This window comes from Rhinopithecus roxellana, chromosome 5, assembly GCF_007565055.1.
Source record: "Rhinopithecus roxellana isolate Shanxi Qingling chromosome 5, ASM756505v1, whole genome shotgun sequence".
Taxonomy (NCBI): domain Eukaryota; kingdom Metazoa; phylum Chordata; class Mammalia; order Primates; family Cercopithecidae; genus Rhinopithecus; species Rhinopithecus roxellana.
In genome coordinates, this window is record NC_044553.1 from 85,032,945 (window position 1) to 85,054,946 (window position 22,002).

Below are 22,002 nucleotides of genomic sequence, written 5' to 3' on the forward strand. Positions count from 1 at the left end.
TCATAATCAGAGTCCCATTGTAAGTTGAGAAACATCTGTCCTTATAAAGCAGCTAACCTGCTGTTTTTCTTTTTAGTTTACCCTTTGTCCCATTTTCTACTTAAATTCCTCCTTATTTTTTCAACTTACATCTTCCTGACTTTCTGCAAAACACAGTTTAGCCAAGATCCCCACTTATATCAACAAGGAATACAAAAGACAAAAAGAAACTGTTTCCTGTGTGAATTTTAAAAGAAAATTTTATTTAAAACAGCATTCTGTGTTCTTAAAAAGTGGGGGGGGGGGGGGGGGGGCAGGTAGCCCAGCATGGTGGCTCATGCCTGTAATCCCAGCACTTTGGGAGGCCGAGGTGGGTGGATCACAAGGTCAGGAGTTCGAGACCAGTCTGGCCAATATGGTGAAACCCCATCTCTATGAAAAATACAAGAATTAGCCAGGCCTGGTGGCAGGCATCTGTAATCCCAGCTACTCGGGAGGCTGAGGCAGGAGAATTGCTTGAACCTGGGAGGCAGAGGTTGCAGTGAGCCGAGATCACGCCACTGCACTCCAGTCTAGGCGACAGAGAGAGACTCCATCTCAAAAAAGAAAAAAAAAAAAAAAAAAAGCCAGGCACAGTGGCTCACACCTGTAATCCTAGCACTTTGGGAAGCCGAGGCGGGCAGATCACTTGAGGTCAGGAGTTCAAGACCAGCTTGGCCAATATGGTGAAACTCTGTCTCTACTAAAAATACAAAAATTAGCCGGGCATGGTGGCGCACACCTGTAGTCCCAGCTACTCAGGAGGCTGAGGCAGAAGAATTGCTTGAACCCGGGAGGTGGAGACTGCCATGAGCCCAGATCGCGCCACTGTGCTCCAGCCTGGCGACAGAGCAAGACTCCATCTCGGAAAAAAAAAAGGGGGGGTGGAGAGGGGATGTTAACCTATGTGTAAATGTTTCATGCTGTATATAAGTTACAAAAGTAAAACATTATAATATAATCTCATTATAATATAATCTCATACCTTTCAGCACTAAATGCAGACTCTGTGTCAATGTACACCACAGCTCCTTCTAATCCTCCCATGTTGGTGGGTAATGTAGCCAAAATGCTCATCATTATACAAAACTGAGTTTTTCCACAACCTGGTGGACCTGTAACCTAAAAAAAAAAAAAAAAAAAAAAAAAAAAAATGTTATTTGGATAAACATCACAAGCCAGTCAAAGCAAAATCCTTTTAAGACCTTGCCATATGTGCAGTCCAAATAACCTGGGTTCCCAGGAGAGAATTAAGCCCGAGACATCCATTGTATGTAATGAATTAACTTCTCCCCTCTGCATCTGAATTGGCACTAGTTATGTACTATCCTTGGAGGAACTGAGAAAATAGTCACTCAAATCATCCACTGTAATTTGTAGTTCAGATGAGAAACTTTTCGTTGAGAAAGGCTGAAACATTCACTCATTTATACCATCATAACTTGGCATTCTACACCTTTTCCTCATAAAGATACTTATACTAGGACCTTAAAAATATTTAAGAGTCTTTAATAAATGGCTGAGCATTTGTTACAAATTAGCATTTCAAAACAATGTTGTACTAGTCCCATTAAGGGCTACTTTAATCCATATTTTTAAGAGTATTTAGGGGTGAAGTGTACTGATGTATACAATTTACTTTCAAACAGTTCAGCGAATAAAAATGTGTATGTGTATGAATATATGTATGTAGAAAGAGAAATAAAGCAAATTCATTGTTTTACAAACAACTGTTGAGTTTAGGTGACTCCTACTTTGAAATGTCTGTTTTGAAATCTTCATTGGCAGAAAACTATTTTGAGATTATAGAAGTTGAAACCAAAAGAGTATAGGCAGGAAATAATAGGAAATTAATTATATTCAAGTGTAACTAGAAGTAGTTCGGCTCTGTGTCCCCATCCAAATCTCATGTTGAATTCTAATCCCCAGTACTGGAGGAGGGGCTGGTGGGAGGTGATTAGATCATGGTGGCAGTTTCCGTCTTGCTGTTCTCATGACAGTGAGTGCTCACAAGATTTGATGGTTTAAAAGTGTGTGGCACTTTCTCTTTCTCTCTCCTGTTCTGCTTTAGTAAGATCTCTCTCTCTCTTTCTCTCTCTCTCTCTCTCTCTCTCTCTCCAGTTCTGCCATAGTAAGATGTGCTTGCTTCCCCTGTAAGTTTCCTGAGGCCTCCCAACCATGCCTCCTGTTAAGCCTGCAGAACTGTGAGTCAATTACACCTCTCTTCTTCATAAATTACCCAGTCTCAGGCAGTTCTTTATAGCAACGTGAGAACGAACTAATACAGTAGTTAACAAAATTAATTTGAAAATGTTTAGAAATATCTCCTTTAAACATATGCTATTTGTCACATTAGTTGTGGCACCCAAATTTTTAGAACCAATGCACTATTTCTTTGTGAAAATAACACTAAAGAACATTTTTTTTAACATTGAGAGGAAGGGAAGAGGAGAAGAAGGGAAAAGAAAAAAAAATCTAAGAGAGGAAAAAAAGTCTGGGCTAAAACTGAGACATACGATAAAGAAACTGTCTCAGATACATTATAAAGTAGGAAGAAATAAGTAGGAATGATCCATGAGTCTAAATCATCTAGATCTGTGGTTCTCAGATTTGAGTGAGCATTAGATTCACCTAAGAAGGCTTGTTAACCAGCATTTCTGGTTCAGTAGGTCTGGGTTATCGCCTGAGAATTTACATTGCTAGTAAGTTCCCAGGTAATGCTGATGTTATTATATACTTTGAGAACCACCATTTCAGAATTTAGTCTAAAGACAAACTTCATTTATTAAAGTTCAACCTTAAAACACAAATGTTTAGCACACGCCTGTAATCCCAGCTACTCCAGAGGCTGAGGCAAGAGAATCACTTGAGCCCAGGAGTTCTAGACCAGCCAGGGCAACTAAGTAAGACCGTGTCTCAAAAAAAAAAAAGATTCCCATATTTAAAACTACGTGCTGGTTTATAATCTTTACAATGATCTAGACTTTAAGAGTAAATAATTACTCCTGTCAATAATAGCTTGCCAGATTATGAGTGATCAGTAAAGAGAGTTCTCCAAACTTCTTTGACCACATACCCCAACAAACCAGCCAAAAAAAAGCAATCTAAACAAAATTTAGTAAACTCTCCAATATATGCATATTTATTATATACATACTATTTTACTAATACATCCTATACAGTATAAAACACACACGACGTATAAATTAAAAATCACAAACATTAAAAATCATTTTATAATATTTATTATGTATATAAAAGATCTTTTTGCTCTCATAAAAGCTTACCATTTTTAGTAGAGCAATGATAATAATGAAAATAAGAAACCAAATTGCATTTAAAAAAAAATAATAACGTAAACATTTTGTGATTCGGTGATTGAAATGTCAGGTCCTAAGTTCCACTTTTTTCAGTACTTAACTGTAATGGCTGCATAGCTGAAAGGGGATAATTACAAAGATGCAAGGATTGACATTAAAGAAATACATCATTTGTTGGACTTAACTAAATTACTACTTGCAGTTTTCAATACCTTCCATCAAATATGCAAACGTTTTTATTGATCTTTGGTTAAGAAAGTTCCATCTTCCTTCAAGTCAATTGATCTTGCAGACTAAGCAAAACATGCCACATTTTAACACTTTTAACAACTGGTTTAAAAACCCACTGAAACTTTTTTGTGTGTGCTTACATTTATTTATTTTTACTGAAGTATGACAATCAGCCAGAAAAGTACACGAATCACATCTGAGCAGTTTGATGAATTTCTACCACAATACTCATTTGTCACCAGATATGTATCATGGGTTTTGCTTGTTTTAATATTTTTTAACTGATAAATAATAATATATATTTATGGAGTTCAATATGATATTTTGAAATATGTTTACAGTACATTGTAGAATGGTTAAATCAAGCTAATTAACATACCTATCACTTCATATACTTATCTTTTTTTTGGTGAGAACACTTAAAATCTACTCTTAGCAATTTGAAATATACAACATTATTACTAACTATAGTTACCATGCTGTACAATAAATCACCAACATTTATTCCTACTGTCTAACAAACTTGAGACCCTTTTACCAACATCTCTCCTTCACCTATTCCCTCTTCCCCCCCACTGACTGAACCTCTATTGGGAACATATTTGAAGAGTATATAAAATATTTTTCCAAGTATTTTTTAAGAGTGCAGGTAAGTTTTCATAAGACACACATATCTTTGACAACAAAAATCACATGATAAAAGAAATATTCCAAACAGTGATTTTAAAAACATAGATGTGGGCCAGGCGCGGTGGCTCAAGCCTGTAATCCCAGCACTTTGGGAGGCCGAGACGGGCGGATCACAAGGTCAGGAGATCAAGACCATCCTGGCCAACACGGTGAAACCCTGTCTCTACTAAAAACTACAAAAAACTAGCCGGGCGAGGTGGCAGGCGCCTGTAGTCCCAGCTACTCGGGAGGCTGAGGCAGGAGAATGGCGTGAGCCCGGGAAGCGGAGCTTGCAGTGAGCTGAGATCCGGCCACTGCACTCCAGCCTGGGCGACAGAGCGAGACTCCGTCACCAAAAAAAAAAAAAAAAAAAAAAAAAAAAGATGTGTTTTTATCCCAGCCTTCATAAAAGGCAGTTACATTTTCACTCCTTGTTAAAACATTACCTTTACCTTGAAGAAATGAAGTAAGAGTGTTACATTGATTGGTTGGTTGTTTGGTGTTTAATCTGCAATGCAGATTACATAGTCACTTGTCATACAAAAAGGGTCAGCAAATTTGACATCTCTTGTCTTTTAAAAAAACGTGCTTCACTCTTTTTTTTTTTTTTTTTTTTTTTTTTAAAGACAGGGTCTCACTCTGTTACCCAGACTGGAGTGCAATGGCATGAACATAACATACTGCAAGTGGCCTCAAATTCACACATGCCCAGCTTTTTTTTCATAGAGACTGGGTTTCACCATGTTGCCCAGGCTGGTCTTGAACTCCAGGACTCAAGCCATCCACCCACCTCAGCCTCTCAAAGTGCTGAGATTACAGGCATGAGCCACCATGCCTAGCCAACCCATCTTTTAAGTTCAATGATTCTGTTACAATCTTTGCTGTAAGATAATCAGAAATGCTCTTGTGATTCAAATGATTCTCATAGTCACTCCTCATCTCATTACGGAGTACAATAGGGATTCTATATAATGGTTAGGATTTTTTGTTTTTTTGTTTTGTTTTGTGACAGGGTCTCGCTCTGTCACCCAGGCTGGAGTGCAGTGGCACGATCACAGCTCACTGCAGCCTCTGCCGTCAGGGCTCAAGCAATCCTCCCACCTCCACCATTCAAGCAGCTGGAACTACAGGCACACATCACCATACACAACTGTTTTAATTTTTTGTAGTGGCAAGGTCTCACTATGTTGCCCAGGATGGTCTTGAACTCCTGAGCTCAAGAAATCCTCTCGCCTTGGCCTCCCAAAGTAATAGGGTTACAGGCATGAGCCAGCATGCCCAGCCTAACAGTCAGATTTTAAGAAAAATTAACAACATTGATACCATATTGAAATACTAACTTTGCACATCTGACATCAACCTATGTGTTGCTATAGATTATCTAAGGATGATGCAACAGAAAAGTTGAAAGACTTTTACAGGGACCATCCATATACCCACCACTTACACTCTGCATTTACAATTTTTACTGTATTTCTTATACTATACTATGACTATACTGTATGCTTTCTGTATGATTAATCCATTCACCAATCCATCTTAGGGTTTTTTTAATGCATTTCAAAGTAAGTCAAACACATTAATATAGTTTCCCTCTAATAGTCCAGCATGCATAGTATTAACTAGAATTTATTATGTATTATTCCTTTTTTTCTTTTGCAATTTTACATGCACTGAAATGTGCAAATTATAAGTCTACCATTTCATAAATTTGAACAAGTGCATACATGTATGCAATCTAAACTCTAATAAAGTCAAAACACTATCATTATCCCAGGAAATTCTCTAATATACATTGTTTTGTATTCACAAAGTCACTTATTTTCAAGAATATATCTTCCCTGATACATCTTATTTTAATGGCACAAAATGAAATTAGTTCTTCATGTATTTCATTATTGAAACAAAATATAGCTACTATGATAATCTGAGCCTTGTTAGAAACATCTGTACTTCAAATATATAGCTTCCTCTCACATTAAATAATTTAAGTTCTCAATGATTCAAATCATCTTCAAAGATTTCTACGCATCTTCTGAAAGTATTTGTTCACGAAAGAATTCATTTAAGGCCGGGCGCGGTGACTCACGTGTGTAATTCCAGCACTTTGGGAGGCCGAGGTGGGCGGATCACCTGAGGTCGGGAGTTCAAGACCAGCCTGACCAACATGGAAAAACCTCGTCTCTACTAAAAAAACAAAAAATTAGCCAGGTGTGGTGGCACATGCCTGTAATCCCAGCTACTCGGGAGACTGAGGCAGGAGAATCGCTTGAACCCGGGAGGTGGAAGTTGCAGTTAGCTGAGATCGCACCACTGCATTCCAGCCTGGGCAACAAGAGCAAAACTCCGTCTTAAAAAAAAAAAATCGTTTAAATTGTTGCCATATTGTTTCCTGTTTTATTTCATCCATTTTATGAACAAGTGTGTCCCTAATGTTACTAATAATGTACTGTATTTGGTCTTTTGCTATTAACAAAACACAAAAGAGGCTTTTAAATATCTATCATTAATTTTAATGACATTTTTCTAGATACTGAGTTATGTATCACATAACTTTAAATGTCATGGAAAAACTTTTGTCAGTTTATCTTCCTGTCCCACATGTTCATTAATTATGATGGCTTCCTACTATCGTTAGCCAGTATTTCAAGGGAATAAAATATCAGAAAGTATTTCTTTCTTAACAATAATGAATATAATTCCATCTATCAAATTGTCTCGCTTATAATTTCACTTTTTCTGGACATTAGATTGTGGTTGATTTTTACTTCATGAGTATCATAGGAGAAGCATCTGCTCTGACCTATACATGTGTGTGGCTCACTTCCACTCTCATTATTAGTATTGTATACAATTTACAGTTTCTTTGCAGGAATCTTTCTTGCCATTTATCTGTTTTGCAAGCTTTGATTTCGTTAAATCCATACATCCACCTAACTAGATATATGCAGACTTATAATTCATCCCAGTATGTTGAAAATAAAGGTAGCAGCAAGGGACCTCTGTCAACCCCTGCGTGCTTTCCTCGTGCACTATAATTGATACCTAACAACCTGACACACGGACCAAGTGAGGATGTCAGTGTTAATCCACTGATTAAATGTTAATGAAGTTAAATTTCATTTGTTAGATTGAAATAATAAAAGTTTTAATATTTTCTTCCCACAACCTAATGAAACATTTTACATACCCTGCTTTGGAGAATGCTAGTCTAAATTCAGAGCTCTAAACATTTTTTATGGAACTTTCTTCATTTTCAAAAACAACATGGATCAAATTAGTCACCAGATATCAGAGCAAGGGAAACTTCTGTCAGTAAAAGTTGAAAGTGGATCCTGAAACAAAGAAATGCTTATGCTTACTAATGATAGCAACAGGAGGTAGTCAAATGCCTAGGCAGATAGGGTAGGGCCAGGTACCTGGTGAAATCCCACCTCCAAGCCAGATACAGTTCAAAGCCTGAAAGCCAAGCTACAGGTTAAATCCCCTGACCAGAGTGAGAACTCATCTTCCTGTTTGGCACGCTTTCCTCTGGACTGATCCTCTCACCCTTCACCTATTTTATATACACCCACCCTTTCCTAATTGGTTTTCTACACTGTCATGCCCACCTTTGAGTGGTGTCCTTGCTTTAAACTTTTTTGTATAATTACAAACCAATCAGCATGCACTCCCCATTCTATACCTATAAAGAACCCAAACTCAATCAGTACAGGAGGAGACAGCCGGACTTAAGAGAGATGGCCAGACTTTGGGGAACAGAGCTGGACTTCGGGGAAGAGATGACTCGACTTTGGGGAAGATGACCTGCCCTTCTGGTCCCCTCTCTAGCTATCCTCTCCACTGAGAGTCATTTTCATTGTTCAATAAAATTATCCGCCTTCACTATCCTTCAATTGTCCAATTGACCTCATTCTTCTTGGATGCCAGACAGGGGCCCACCAAGTGCGGGTACCCAGAATGCTGTCACGCTGGCCCTTTGCCCTTGCCAGCAGAGGGCAACTGCCCCACATAATGAGGCAAGGGGCCAACTGAGCTGCTAACACACCACCGTCCGCAGAGGGCAGAACTAAGAGAGCACTGTAACACCCACTCTGGGGATTCGGGGTCACAGGCACCCTCACCTGGGTTCCTCCACGGGCCCTTCATGGAGGTTCCTCCTGGAAGCTCCCAGAGTGGCTGGCCAGATCCCACACTCGCTAGCTCATGCCTAGTCTGGCCACAGACCCCACACAGAGCTTGCTCCTGCTGGCACTCGGAGCAGTGCTGGCCAGATCCTGCACTCGCTCACTCACACCTGGGCATGAAGCTTGCTCCTGCCGGCACCTGGAGCAGCCAGCCAGATCCCACACTTGCTCACTCACGTGCTCCCTCCTACAAGGGGTTGAGCATGGCAGGCCAAGTAAATGGGGTACCCCTGTCACAAGTCCAGCAAAGGGGCTGAGAAAAATCTTCCATCATTAATATCATTAGAGTGCTAACTAGCAGAAGAACAAAGGACTAGCCTTTCTATACATACTATCCATATGCCAGGTTTTAGATATGTTCTCAGATTTAATGAGCTTAAAACTGTTAAATACTTTGTGATTTTTAAAAGGGTGAAACAAGCCATTATTTTAATTAAGATGATATATTTGGAAATATTCAGTAAAGTATCAAGTACCTTGAAAATGTAAAGTATTACTTTACTATTCCATCTTCAAAGAAAACACGTAAAAAAACAGCTGAAAAGTTAAACAAGGGCAACTGGTATTTTCCCTACTTCATTATTTTTATGTACTGATTCAGTATAGTCTTGAAGAAAATAAAACATCTTGTGAATAACAGTAAGAGATTTCTGGGTTTGTTTGTTTGTTGAGTTTGAATTCGAGTTTGGATAGTAGCATTTACTTTAAACTATAATAAACAATCTCTAATTTTTTTTAGCAATCTCAGATCCTGTTCACAAATTTTTTTCCTCTCTTCCTAGACTCAAAAAAATTATACCATATGTGATTTTATGGGCTGCCTGGAGTTAAATTTCATTGTTTTTTCAGGTTTATTTAGTGGGTGAAAATATTCCAACATTAATAATTTTTAGCTTCAGATAGTCTAGCTCTGAATTCTAGCACCCAAACCACAAAATTTCAAGTTGTGTTCAGTTCCCAGCTTCTACCCCAATGGTGGTTAGAAAGAGAAAACATGCCAAACCAGAATAGGCTAAGTTATTTGCTTCTTGGAAACTCAGACTGAATACAATATTTACACACCAAAAACACCAGTAAAAAAAGCAATTCACTTCATATAGTTAGAGCCAAAGTTTCAACAACCTGCTTGAGAAATGTAAAAGAACTGGAAAAAAGTCAGTAGTGAACATCACTCAAATATCAGCAAAGAAGCAAATGTCAATAATTGGTTTGAAGAGGAAAGAGAATTATTCCCAAGAAAAAGTCTAATTGTACTAAAGTAAAAATGAAGCCTCCTCATCTTAAAATTTACATGGCTGAGAGGAATGTAAAATTTGGACCAGTTAGGACCTAAAATCTTATCAAGTTAACTCTCCTCACATTCAAGATGAGGGCAACTGGACAGGGTAATCTGCCAAGCCAATACCTGGCAGAAGACAATTTAAGGATGCCTGGCTCTGATCTGAAACCAGTGAGCATGTTTTTAATGACCTCCAGCAGTCTAACTACTTGTCTCCATTTGCTCAACAATTACATAGAAATATGAGTAGGTCTTCAGACCTACATAACTCATTTTTAAAATAACTAACATTCTAAATCCTAAAGCCAAAACCACAAAAAGAAAAAAAAAGAATCTCAGAAAGGCCAGGTTGCATTTTGCCTTGTGAAAGAAACCTTGATCTTAAATTACTTTACACCAACATGTGGAAGAATTTATGTCTTGGATTCTCTCTGCCACTCCCTCCTTTTTCATATTGATCACTGCTGTTTGGGAAGTAAATGGGAAGGCAGGGAAGAAGAGTAAGGATGGGAAAAGAGCAGAAAAAGCAGAAGGGAATGGAAATGACAAGTGCCTCAAGTTCCACCATTAACAAAAATCAAACAGTATTAAGGGATATAATCATTCATTTAACAACAGTTACTGAACATGTGCCACAGACCCCAGTAAACCATTACAAAGCAGAATGTTTATTTCTAAATTACAGAGTAAGTGAAGAATTGGGAACAATGGTCCAATCAACCACATATGCTAAACGCCTGTATTAGAACAGAGGCCTGGTTATCTGCCTTTCAAAACATAGGGCAGGATAAACGAATGTCAGCAGACTGTACTCAAAGAACATCCATTTGAAATCTCTCTCTGGTTTTCTTGCTGCTGTTACAACTTGTGGGGCACATCTGAACCTGACTGCAGCCTGAAGAAGATAGGATCCACCTTTGCAGACCTGGAGACCCATGAGCAAAAAAATAAATGTTTGCTGCTGTTGTCAGCAGCCGAAATCAACTAATAAAGTATCTATGTCTTACACTTAACTGTTTCATGTACTTCTGTTACATGGCTCGTGCTTATAGGCATTTGAGTTTATAATCCCTGCCTTATTATTTCCTGTGGTCATGTAGGCCACAGCTAATCCTGCCAATTATAAAAATAACTTTAATACAAATTGTTCCAAGAAAAAAACTAAGATGCTGGCCAGGTGCGGAGGCTCACGCCTGTAATCCCAGCACTTTGGGAGGCTGAGGCGGGCAGATCACAAAGTCAGGATATCGATACCATCCTGGCTAACATGGTGAAATCCTGTTTCTACTAAAAATACAAAAAATGTGCTGAGTGTGGTGGCAGGCGCCTGTCCCAGCTACTCAGGAGGCTGAGGCGGGAGAATGGCGTGAACCCGGGAGGCAGAGCTTGCAGTGAGCCAAGATTGTGCCACTGCCTGGGTGACAAAGCGAGACTCTCTCTCAAAAAAAAAAAAAAAAAGAAAAAACTAAGATGCTAAAATAGAACTCTGTCATCCTGTCTCTATCTCTAACATTTGGGAATAGTAGGGGAGTCACTTCCAAAACCAAACTGCTCCACTAAAAGCAGATACCTCACATCCCAAAGTCATGAACAAAGTATAGAAATGACTCCAGAAATACAAATAACGCAGAAATGTGCTATGTCACTTCTCATTACTTACAGCAAGGATCCAGATGTAATCATCATTCTTAGCATTACACAGATTTAGCAGTGCTTCTGTTTTACTATCCTAGAGGTACACATGAGTTGAACTATGCAGATATTACATCTCTCTGTGTTGAACTGAGTTCTCTGGTCCTGTATTCTAGATTATATTACAGTATGAAAATAACATTTGTTTAAGATACAGGATCTCACCCCAGGCTGAAGTACAGTGGTGCAATCATAGTCCACTGCAGGTTTGAACTCAAGTGATCCTCCTGCTTCAGTCTCCCAAGTAGCTGGGACTACAGGCATGCACCACCACACCTAACTAATTTTTTTTATTTTACTTTTTGTAGAGCTAAGGTCTTGCTATGTTACTCAGGCTGGTCTCAAACTCCTGGTCTCAAGCGATCCTCCTGCTTCAGCCTCCCAAAGTGCTGGGATTATAGGCATGAGCCACCACACCTGGCTGAAAATACCTTTTTTGATGATATCTTCGAATTCTTTTTTTTTTTTTTTTTTCGAAACGGAGCCTTACTCTGTTGCCCAGATTGGAGTGCAGTGGCGCAATTTCAACTCACTGCAACTTCTGCCTCCTGGGTTCAAGCGATTCTCCTGCCTCAGCCTTCCAAGTAGCTGGGACAACAGGTGCATGCTACCACACCCAGCTAATTTTTGTATTTTTGGTAAAGGTGGGGTTTTACCATGTTTGGCAGGCTGGTCTCGAACTCCGGGCCTCAAGTGATCTGCCCATCTCGGCCTTCCAAAGTACCAGGATTACAGGCGTGAGCCACTGCGCCTCACCTATATCTTTAAATACACCTTTAATTTTACCTGTTCACAATAGCACCTATCTCATGCATTCTTAGCATGGGTGATATTAACCCCAAGGGTAAAAGTTGGTTTTGGAGGAGGGGGAAGATTTTACTCTTTATGTATAAAGCACAGATATTTATACAGTACAAAAACAGATACACAGTATATGTGTGGTAGAAAAATTTCACTGGAGGGTGTGGTTAAGAAAAAATTGTTAAAAAGGCTTCTTAGGAGACAATAATGAAAAAATGAATGAGGAACACTGATCTATATTATCTCATATGAGAAGGCTACCAAACTGATTTGATCTCCACATAATACAAACTTTGAGGAGTTTGCTCTTCTCAGGGAATGGAACAATGCCCTGTAGTTCACTTCCTTCAGCAGTTCAGCAGAGTTGGTGTCTCTGATTTCTCCTCTGCTGCTTCTGCTTAGGAATGAATAGTACTTCTCTACTTCCACTTTTCATCTTGGTGTTGTAACTGAATATGTAAGTATACCTAGGCAACATTCACGTAAGTCAAAACTGATGATAAATACCTAGGAAATTTTGAAGTTAAAGTCAGGAAAGAACAACTATAAAAATGACAGCAAAATATTTCCAGATTGATTCTTACTCTCTCAATCTCCAGATCCACTGTAATTTCACTCGATCAGTTGCCTTACCCCACCCACCCACCAGATCTATCTGACATCTATCTAGGACACTCGGCTTGACCTTTTAACCAGAAACAAAGATTGTGCAATGCAGTTAATTAGGCACCTTCATTGACACCTATATTTTATTAGTTCCCTACTGCTTCATAACAAATTACCACAAACCTGGCAGCTTAAACAGCATCCATTTATTATGTTACAGTTCTATAGGTCAGAAGTCCAGATGGGGTTGGCTACGTTCTCTGCTCAAGGTCTTACAAGGTTGAAATCAAGATCTCAGCTGAGCTGGGCTCTTATCTGGAAGTTGAGAGTAAGTATCAACTTCCAAGTTCATTCAGGCTGTTGGCAAAATCTATTTCTCTACAGTTCTAGGTCTGAGGTCCCTTTCTTGCTCTCATCTCAGGGCCATTCACTGCTTCTAGAGGCTGCCTACATTCCTTCAATCATGGCCACTCCATTTTCAAGACAGCAATGGCATCCTGAGTCCTTCTCGGGTTTTAAACTTTTCTTCCTTCCCCTTTTTAACAGCCAGAGAAAGCTCACTACTTCTAAGGGCTCATATGATTAGATCCAAATAATCTCCCCATCTTAAAGTCAACTATGCCATATAACATATAATAATCATGGGAGTGATATCTCATCATATTCAAAGTTTCCAGGGATTAGGGCAGAACATCTTTGAGAGGCCATTTAAGAAACTCTGCCTACTACAACATTTCTGAGAATAGAATGGTCATAAAATTTTTTTAATTATACACATACACACATGCATACATATACATGTATACACACATGCATATATTAGTGGTAGGCAACCTCTAAGACTCAATGGTACTCACCTTTGTTATTCATGCCTTTCTGTAGTCTCCTCCCACACTGTATCAGGTTTGTCTGTGACTAACAGAATACAGCAGAAATGATGGTATGTAACTTCCAAGGCTTTGTCTTAAAAGAAATTGTCATTTCTACCCTGTACTCTTGGATCACGTACTCCACAGAAAGTCAGCTGTTGTGTCATGAAGACACTCAAGCAGTCCTGTGGAGAGGTTCACACTGCAAAGAACTGCCTACAGCCAGGACAAACTTCTCAGCCATGTAAGCCATGTAAGGAAGCCATCTTGGAAGCTCAACCCCACATGGAGTCGGGGATCCCCACTGACCTTGGATCCCTCAGTTCCCTGGTGCCAGCTGTCATAGCCCCACCAAGGGAGGCCAAGCTCTTTCGCATAACTCTAGGACAGAAGACACATCCACAGAGCTTAGGAGCAGTCAGACTGCAGGCCCTGCCTCTGCTATTCCTTGCCAGGCAAGGCCACTGGCCTGGGCCCCCAGCATACCCGCTCCACCACCACCTGAGCACTCCGGTCAGTCAGTCATGGCTCTGGCTCTATATTTCACTGGGTCAGAGCTCGCAGCAGTAACTGACAGGCTCACTGCAACTGCCTCTCCCAGGTCCTTGCTCCTGCTGCCCTCAGGCTGGGGAGGGAGTTAAGAGCCTGAGAGCAAGTAGACCTCCAGGAGGATGCAGCTGCCTTCAGGAAAGGTGCCCAGACTCTTTTCTCTCAGAGGCCCAGCCCCGTGCTGCTCCTCACAGGGCAGGGCCTCCTGACTTGGGCCCCCAGCACAGCCACCCCTACCCCTACATGTGAGTAGTGGCTCTGCTTCTCTGGGTGGAGCTTCCAAAGGCAACTGACAGGCCCTCTGCCACTGCAGCTGCTGCAGTACCCACCCTTGCTACTTCTAGGCTAGGGAGGGAACAAAGAGCCTGATTGCTTTCAAGCACCTCCATCAGCAGAGAGAAGTACCCAACTTGCTCCCCATTCCCACTTCCCAGGTGCACCTGCCACCACCATCACTCCCAAAGAAAACGGAACAGGTCCTCTGCCGTGGGCACCCCTGCTGCCTCCAGGCTAGGGAGAGAAACTCCAGTGCCAGCAGCTACCCTTCAGAGAGGTGGCCAGACTGCTTTCCACATGACCCCCTTCCTCCACTGCCCCCTCCCAAACCAGGGCTGCTGCCTTCTGGCATCCACTGCACCTACCACACCCCTGACCTGAGCATTTCAGTCATGGCCCAGAGCCCTATCAAAAACCTTACCCCCACAGACCTGTGATCTTCCCTGGGGCTCCCACCACCTAAGTGCCCTGCCTGAGAGTTCAGCCCCTCACCCAGGTATCAGCCCTCACCCCTTCCCATCACAGTCAGGACCTGAGGCTCCCCAAGAATCCAACCCCATCAAGATTCATACAGGAGGTCCAGCTGGCCATCTAGGGGCTAGGGAGTTACAGATCTTCCTAACCTATTCCAATTTTGCTAGTGCTTTACCACATCTCCCATTGCCTGAGGTTGGATGGACAGACACAACCAGCCAACACCACCACAACCAACACACCACTGCAGAAGCCCAAAGATGGAGTCCCCCAACCCCGCTCTTAAATGAAGAAGAATCATAACATTGGAGAGCAGAGGACCACACAGCTACCTATACTAAGCTAAGTGATGAAGTTCTGCCCCAAAAACCACTCCCCTGGAGAGTCAAAAATTAGACATTTCCTAAGGCTCTCAACCATATGGTGGTCTGGAGATAGGCTGCAGTGTGTGTCTGATTCAGGAGTCAAGAGCTCTAGAACAAGGGTGTGACTGGGCAACAATCTACATTCCAGCCTATCTAGAAGGGGCTCATGTAGCACCCTAAACTCCCGCAGAGACTGTGGCACAATTCACTAGGAGCTTTTCCTTGCCACCCTCATCAGGGTTGGGGACTACACTTGACATAGGGGTATTTGTGGACAAGCCAGGAGATCCAGTCTACCCAGCTATGTCCCCAGCACTCCCATAAAATGGGAAGTACATGGTATGAAGCACTCCACAGTCTAGCCTAACAGCTGAAACAACAGAGAACTCTTCACAGTAAACAAATATCAAGTACATAACTGTCTGCTTCCACCACCCCGACTCTCACCCATAAGCATCATCTACCGGTCCATAGGATGAACTCCACAGTCCAATATACAACCTGCTGACAGAACATAAGGCCATGGAAACAAAGACAAAAGACCCTACTCGACATACTCTTAAGTCACACCCTTTAGTGAGTGGGGAAAGGAAAGGGGAAAACAACAATATTAATACAAGAAAAGAAAGAGAAAGAAAACCCTACCTGCATGAAAATATCTCCAAAAATTTGAAGTGCCAGCCAGGCACAGTGGTTCATGTCTATAATCCATCCCAGCTCTCCAACCCTGGAGGCCAAAGCAGAAGGATTACTTGAGCCCAGGAGTTCAAGACCATGGTGGGACACTGTCTACACAAAGAATTAAAAAATTAGCCAGGCATGATGGCACACGCCTACAGTCCCAGCTACTTGGAAGGCTGAGGCAGGAGGATTGCTTCAGCCTGGGAGGTCAAGGCTGCAGTGGGACATGGTTCGTGCACTTCAGCCTGTGAAGTGAAAGAGTGTGATTGTGAAAGAGTGAGAACCTGTCTCAAAAAACAAAAATTTACAAGTGCCAACACCTACAAATGAGAAGGAAGCAACATAAGAATTTTGACACCAGAAAAATCCAATTTGTGTAACACCACTGAAGAATCACAGTACCTCTCTAGGAATGGTCCCCAACCAAAATGGCAACTCAGAAATGTCAGATAAATAATTCAAAGTATGGATTGAAAGAAACTCAAAGATATAAAAGAAAAGACTGAAAATCAACACAAAGAAACTATTAAAACAATCCAGGAAATGAAAAAAGAGATAAACATCTTTAAAAAGAGTCAATTGGAGCTTCTGGAACTAAAAACTTCACTTTATGATTGCCAGGCTATTGAAAGATTTATCAATAGACTAGACCAAGCAGAATATTTCAAACTAACCCATACAGACAAAAGTAAAGAAAAAGAATTTTAGGCCAGGCACAGTGGCTCACGCCTGTAATCCCAGTACTTTGGGAGGCTGAGGTGGGCAGATCACCTGAGGTCAGGAGTTTGAGATCAGCCTGACCAACATGGTGAAAACCCGCCTCTACTAAAAAGGTACAAAATTAGCTGGGTGTGATGGTGCATGCCTGTAATCCCAGTTACTCGGGAGGCTGAGGCAGGAGAATCACTTTAACCCAGGACATGAAGGTTGCAGTGAGCTGAGTTTGCGCCATTACACTCCAGCCAGGGCAACAAGAGCAAAACTCCATCTCAAAAAAAAAAAAGAATAAAGAATTTTATTTTATAAAATGAACAAGGTCTTTGATAAATGTGGGATTACATAAAGCAGCAACCAAACCTATGAATTACTGGCATTCCTGAGCGAGAAGGAGAAAAAGTTGACAACCTGGAAAACATACTTGATGGAATAATTTAAGAAAATTTCCCTAACCTTGCTAGAGATATAGATATACAGATACAGAAATTCAGACAACATAACGACCATCCCAAAGGTACACAGACATTCACCAAGGTCAACGCAAAAGAAAAAAGTCTTAAAGGCAGCAAGAGAAAATGGTAATGCACGGGCAGAAGGAACCCCATCAGGCTTGCACCAGACATCTCAGCAGAAACCTTGCAAGTCAGAAGAGAGTGGGGACCTATTTCCAGTGTCTTTAAAGAAAAGAAATACCAACAGAGAATTTCATTTCCTACAAACTAAGCTTCATAAGTGAAAAATAAATAAATCCCTTCTCAGACAAGAAAACACTGAGGGAATTTGTTTCAACTAGAACAACCTTTTAAGAAAAGGTCCTTAAGGAAGTGCTAAAAATGGAATGGTAAGAACAACACCAGCTACCACAAAAACACACTTACGTACATAGCCCACAGGCACTATAAAGTAACTACGCAATCAAGTCTACATAATAACCAGCCAACAACACAATGACAGGATCAAAGTACCATATATCATTACTAAACTTCAATGTAAATGGGCTAAACACCCCACTTAAAAGACACAAAATGGTAAGCTTGAAAAAAAGACAAGACTCAACCACCTGTTGTCTTCAAGAGACCCATCTGACATGTAAGTAAGTAAGGCTCAAAGTAAAAAGGGATAAGAAAGAGCTAGCAGGCAAATGGATAACAAGTAGAAGTCACTATTCTTATACCAGATAAAACAGACTTTAAATCATAACTAAGAAAGACACAGAAGGGTATTACACAATGATAAAGGGTACAATCCAGCCAGGAACAGTGGCTCATGCCTATAATCCCAGCACTTTGGGAGGCCGAAGCAGGCAGATCATGAAGTCAGGAGATTGAGACCATCCTAGCCAACACTGTGAAACCCCATCTCTACTAAAAAGACAAAAATTAGCTGGATGTGGTGGCACGTGCCTGTAATCTCAGCTACTCGGGAGGCTGAGGCAAGAGAATCACTTGAACCAGGGAGTCGGAGGTTGGAGTGAGCAGAGATCATGCCACTGCACTCTAGCCTGGCGACAGAACGCGACTCCATCTTAACAACAACAACAAAAAGTGTACAATCCAACAGGAAGACTTAACTATCCTAAATACATACCCATCCGAGATTGGAGCACCCAGATTCATAAAACAAGTTCTTCTTGACTGATGAAAAGACTTAGTCACACAAAAACTATGGGGGCGAGGGCTTCAACACTCCACTGACAGTGACAGAAAGATCATCAAGGCAGAAAAATAACAGAGAAACTCTGGACTTAAACTTGACACTTGACCAATTAAACCTACCAGGTATCTATAGAATGACCCACACACCAACCACAGAATATACATTCTTCTCAGCTATACAAGGAACATATTCTAAGAGCAACCACATGTTTGGTCATAAAATAAGTGTCAATAATTTTTTTTAAAAATTGAAATCATACCAAGCACACTATCAGACCACAGTGCCAAAAAAATAAAAATGAATATCATGAAGATCTCTCAAAACTGCACAGATATGGAAAGGACACAACTTGCTCCTGAATAACTCCCAGGTGAACATTAAATTAAGGCAGAAATCAAAAAATATTCTTTGATATGAATGAAAATAGGAACACAACTTCCCAAAATCTCTGGGAGGCAGCTAAAGCAGTATTAAGAGGAAGGTTTATAACACTAAATTTCTCCATCAAGAAGTTAGAAAGACTTCAAATTAACATTTTAACTTTGCACCTAATGGAATTAGAAAAAATAAAATAAAATAAACCAACCCCAAAACTACCAGAAGAAAATAAATGCCTAAAATTAGAGAAAAGACTCTGGGGCAAGATGGCCAACTAGATGCAGCCAGGAGGAACACATGCCACCGAATGACAAGGACTTTGGGAAGACTGGCGCATTCCGAGATCTTTGGAGGGAAGGCAATGAGAATTGACAGAGGGAGGATACAGATGCTGGGCTGAAGAAAGAAGAAGCTGCAAACCCTGCACTGGGCTATCCCACTTTGCCACAGCTGCGGTGTGAGTGTAACCCCACCACTGCATAGCTACTGCCAGTGCAAACGTGCATACGGAGGACACCAAGACTTACTTCTGGCCCCCAAGGACTCCTGAGGAAGGGGTGAGTTAAAGAGATGAAAAACAAACCCCTCTCACCACAGACCTCTGAAATCCTAGCAGCAGGAGACCCCATGACCACTCCAGGGCGTGGACACTTGAGCTGGCTGGGAGAGGTGCCTAGAGAGGTGGTAGGGGTAGGACTTTAGTGCAGAACCCAGAGGGTTTGGTGCAGTAATGTCTGCAGTGGAGCAAACCAGGGTTGTCCATCCCTCAAGGCTCACCATGCTCTCCTAGGAGACTTTAGCCTTAGAGGAATTGTCAAATCTGAACAGATCGTGGTGGTCTTGCATATGAAATGGAGCCAGTCCAATCGAAGCACCCCTTGTCTGCTGGCCTCTCCCAGGGTCCCAACCTGGTAGAGCACACTTGCAGTGTACCCTCAGATGTCCAACCGAGGTGCCTCCAGGGGGCCCACATCATAGGTCCTTCACTGGCAGATAGTGCCTGACTGTCAAGAGCTCCAGCAGAGCAGCCTCCGCTGAGGCACACCAGACCACCCACACCATCCACTGACTGCAGCCACCTCTGTGCTGCTTTGCCAGCAGGAACACACACACGCCCGCCCCCACCCCCCACCCTACCGTTTTGCTGGCACACGTGTGAGTAGACCTCAACTCCCCTCCACCGCCAGCACCCATGTGCACATGCATCCCACTGTGCCACAGCTGCAACGTGAGTGTAACCCCATCACTGTGTGGCCATTGCCAGTGCAAAAGCACCTACGGAGGCCAGTGACCCACACACCACCCCACACTGCCACCAGCACAAACACACACATGGAGACTGGCAGCCCTGTACCTGTCAGCACCGCACTACCCCCGCGCCAACACAGCCACCAGTGTGAATATGCACACAAAGGCTGGCAGCCCTGTACCCACCAGCACCCCGTCCAAGCCAAGGAGCATGCATCCCACCATAATGCAGCTGCTTTTGGCACATGTGAACAAGCACAGATCCCACTGCCACCACCCCAGCAATGCATTTTGGCTGGCACCACCCATCAGTGTTGTGGCCAGAGATCCAAGAACACCTGGGCCCCTCTAACACAGAAGGTTCCTAACCTGAAGGGCCCAGAGAACAAAGCTGGGGGCCTGAATTCAAATTCAAGAAATGCAGAGAACCTCTGTGAGATACTACCCAAGATGATCATCCCCAAGACACAGTAATCAGATTCATCAAAGTCAAAATGAAGGAAAAAAATGTTAAAGGCAGCTAAAGAAAAGGGGCAAGTCGCCTACAAAGGGAACTCCATCAGGCTCACAGTGAACCTTTCAGTAGAAACTCTACAAGCCGGAAGAGATTGGAGGACTATATTCAGCATTCTTAAGGAAAAGAAATTCCAATCATGAATTGTGTGTGTGTGTGTGTGTGTGACAGGGTTTCACTCTGTCACCCAGGCTGGAGTGCAGTGGCATGATCACAGGTCACTGCAGGAATGACCTCCTGGGCCCAAGCAGTCCTCCCACCTCAGCCTCCCGAGTAGCTGGGACTACAGGCACATGCCACCATGCCCGGCTAATTTATGCATTTTTTGTAGAGACGGGGTTTCACCATGTTGCCTAGGCTGGTCTCAAACTCCCGGGCTCAAACAATCCACCTGCCTCAGCCTCCCAAAGTGCTGGGATTACAGGCGTGAGCCACCACACCCAGCCCCAACCAAGAATTTCATACGCAGCCAAACTAAGCAAAGGAGAAATAAGATCCTTTTCAGATAAACAAATGCTAAGGGAATTTGTTACCATTAGACCTGCCTTACGAGAGGTCCTGAAGGGAGTGTTAAATATAAAAAAGAAAGACCATCACCAGCCACCACAAAAACACACTTAAGTACATAGACCATTGCCACTATAAAACAGCAACACAAACAAGTATGCATAATAACCAGCTAACAACACAATGACAATATCAAATCCACACGTCAATATTAATGTTGAATGTAAACGGGCTAAATGCCCTAATTAAAAGGCACAGAGTGGCAAGTTGGACAAAGTGGCAAGACTCAATGGTGTGCTATTCAAGAGACCCATCTCACATGCAATGACACCCATAAGCTCAAAATAAAGGGATGGAGAAAAATCTACCAAGCAAATAGAAAATAGAAAAAGTAGGGGTTGCTATTATAACAGACAAAGCCAACTTTAAACCAGTAAAGATAAAAAAAAGACAAAGAAGGGCACTATATAATAGTAAAGCATTCAATTCAACAAAAAGACCTAATTATCCTATATATGCAGCAAACATTAGAGCACCCAGGTTCATAAAGCAAGTTCTTAGAGACTTATGAAGAGACTGCATAATAATAGTGTGAGACTTCAACACCCCACTGACATTATAAGACAGACCATTAAGACAGAAAACCAATAAAGAAATTCAAGACCTGAACTCAACACTTGACCAAATGAACCTAATACACATCTACAGAACTCTCCACCCAAAAACAACAGAATATATATTCTTTTCATCTGTACAGGGCACATGCTGTAACACTGACCACACAATCAACCATAAAACAATTGTCCACAAATTTTTTTAAAAAGCTGCAATCATACCAATCACACTCTTGGACCACAGCACAATAAAAAATAGAAATCAATACTAAGAAAATCACTTAAAAACCATAAAATTACATGGAAAATAAACAACCTGCTCTGGAATGACCTTTGGGTAAACAAAGGAAT

At 41.6% G+C, this 22,002-nt stretch overlaps 1 protein-coding gene across 8 annotated transcripts in view; it reads right to left on the reverse strand.

Annotated features, from left to right (window-relative positions):
- RAD51B (RAD51 paralog B) overlaps positions 1-22,002 on the reverse strand; it is a 774,018-nt gene that overhangs the window by 729,375 nt on the left and 22,641 nt on the right. For 7 of the 8 annotated variants that reach the window (XR_004057382.1, XM_030931002.1, XM_030931004.1 and 4 more), the window contains exon 5: positions 1,004-1,140. Coding sequence is in view for 7 of the 8 variants with exons in the window: in XM_030931002.1 (XP_030786862.1) it covers positions 1,004-1,140 (137 nt within the window). In the remaining variant the exon portion in view is untranslated. Of the gene's footprint in view, positions 1-1,003; positions 1,141-1,249; positions 1,348-22,002 lie in introns of all 8 variants that reach the window. The other variant, XM_030931008.1, reaches the window with a different exon arrangement.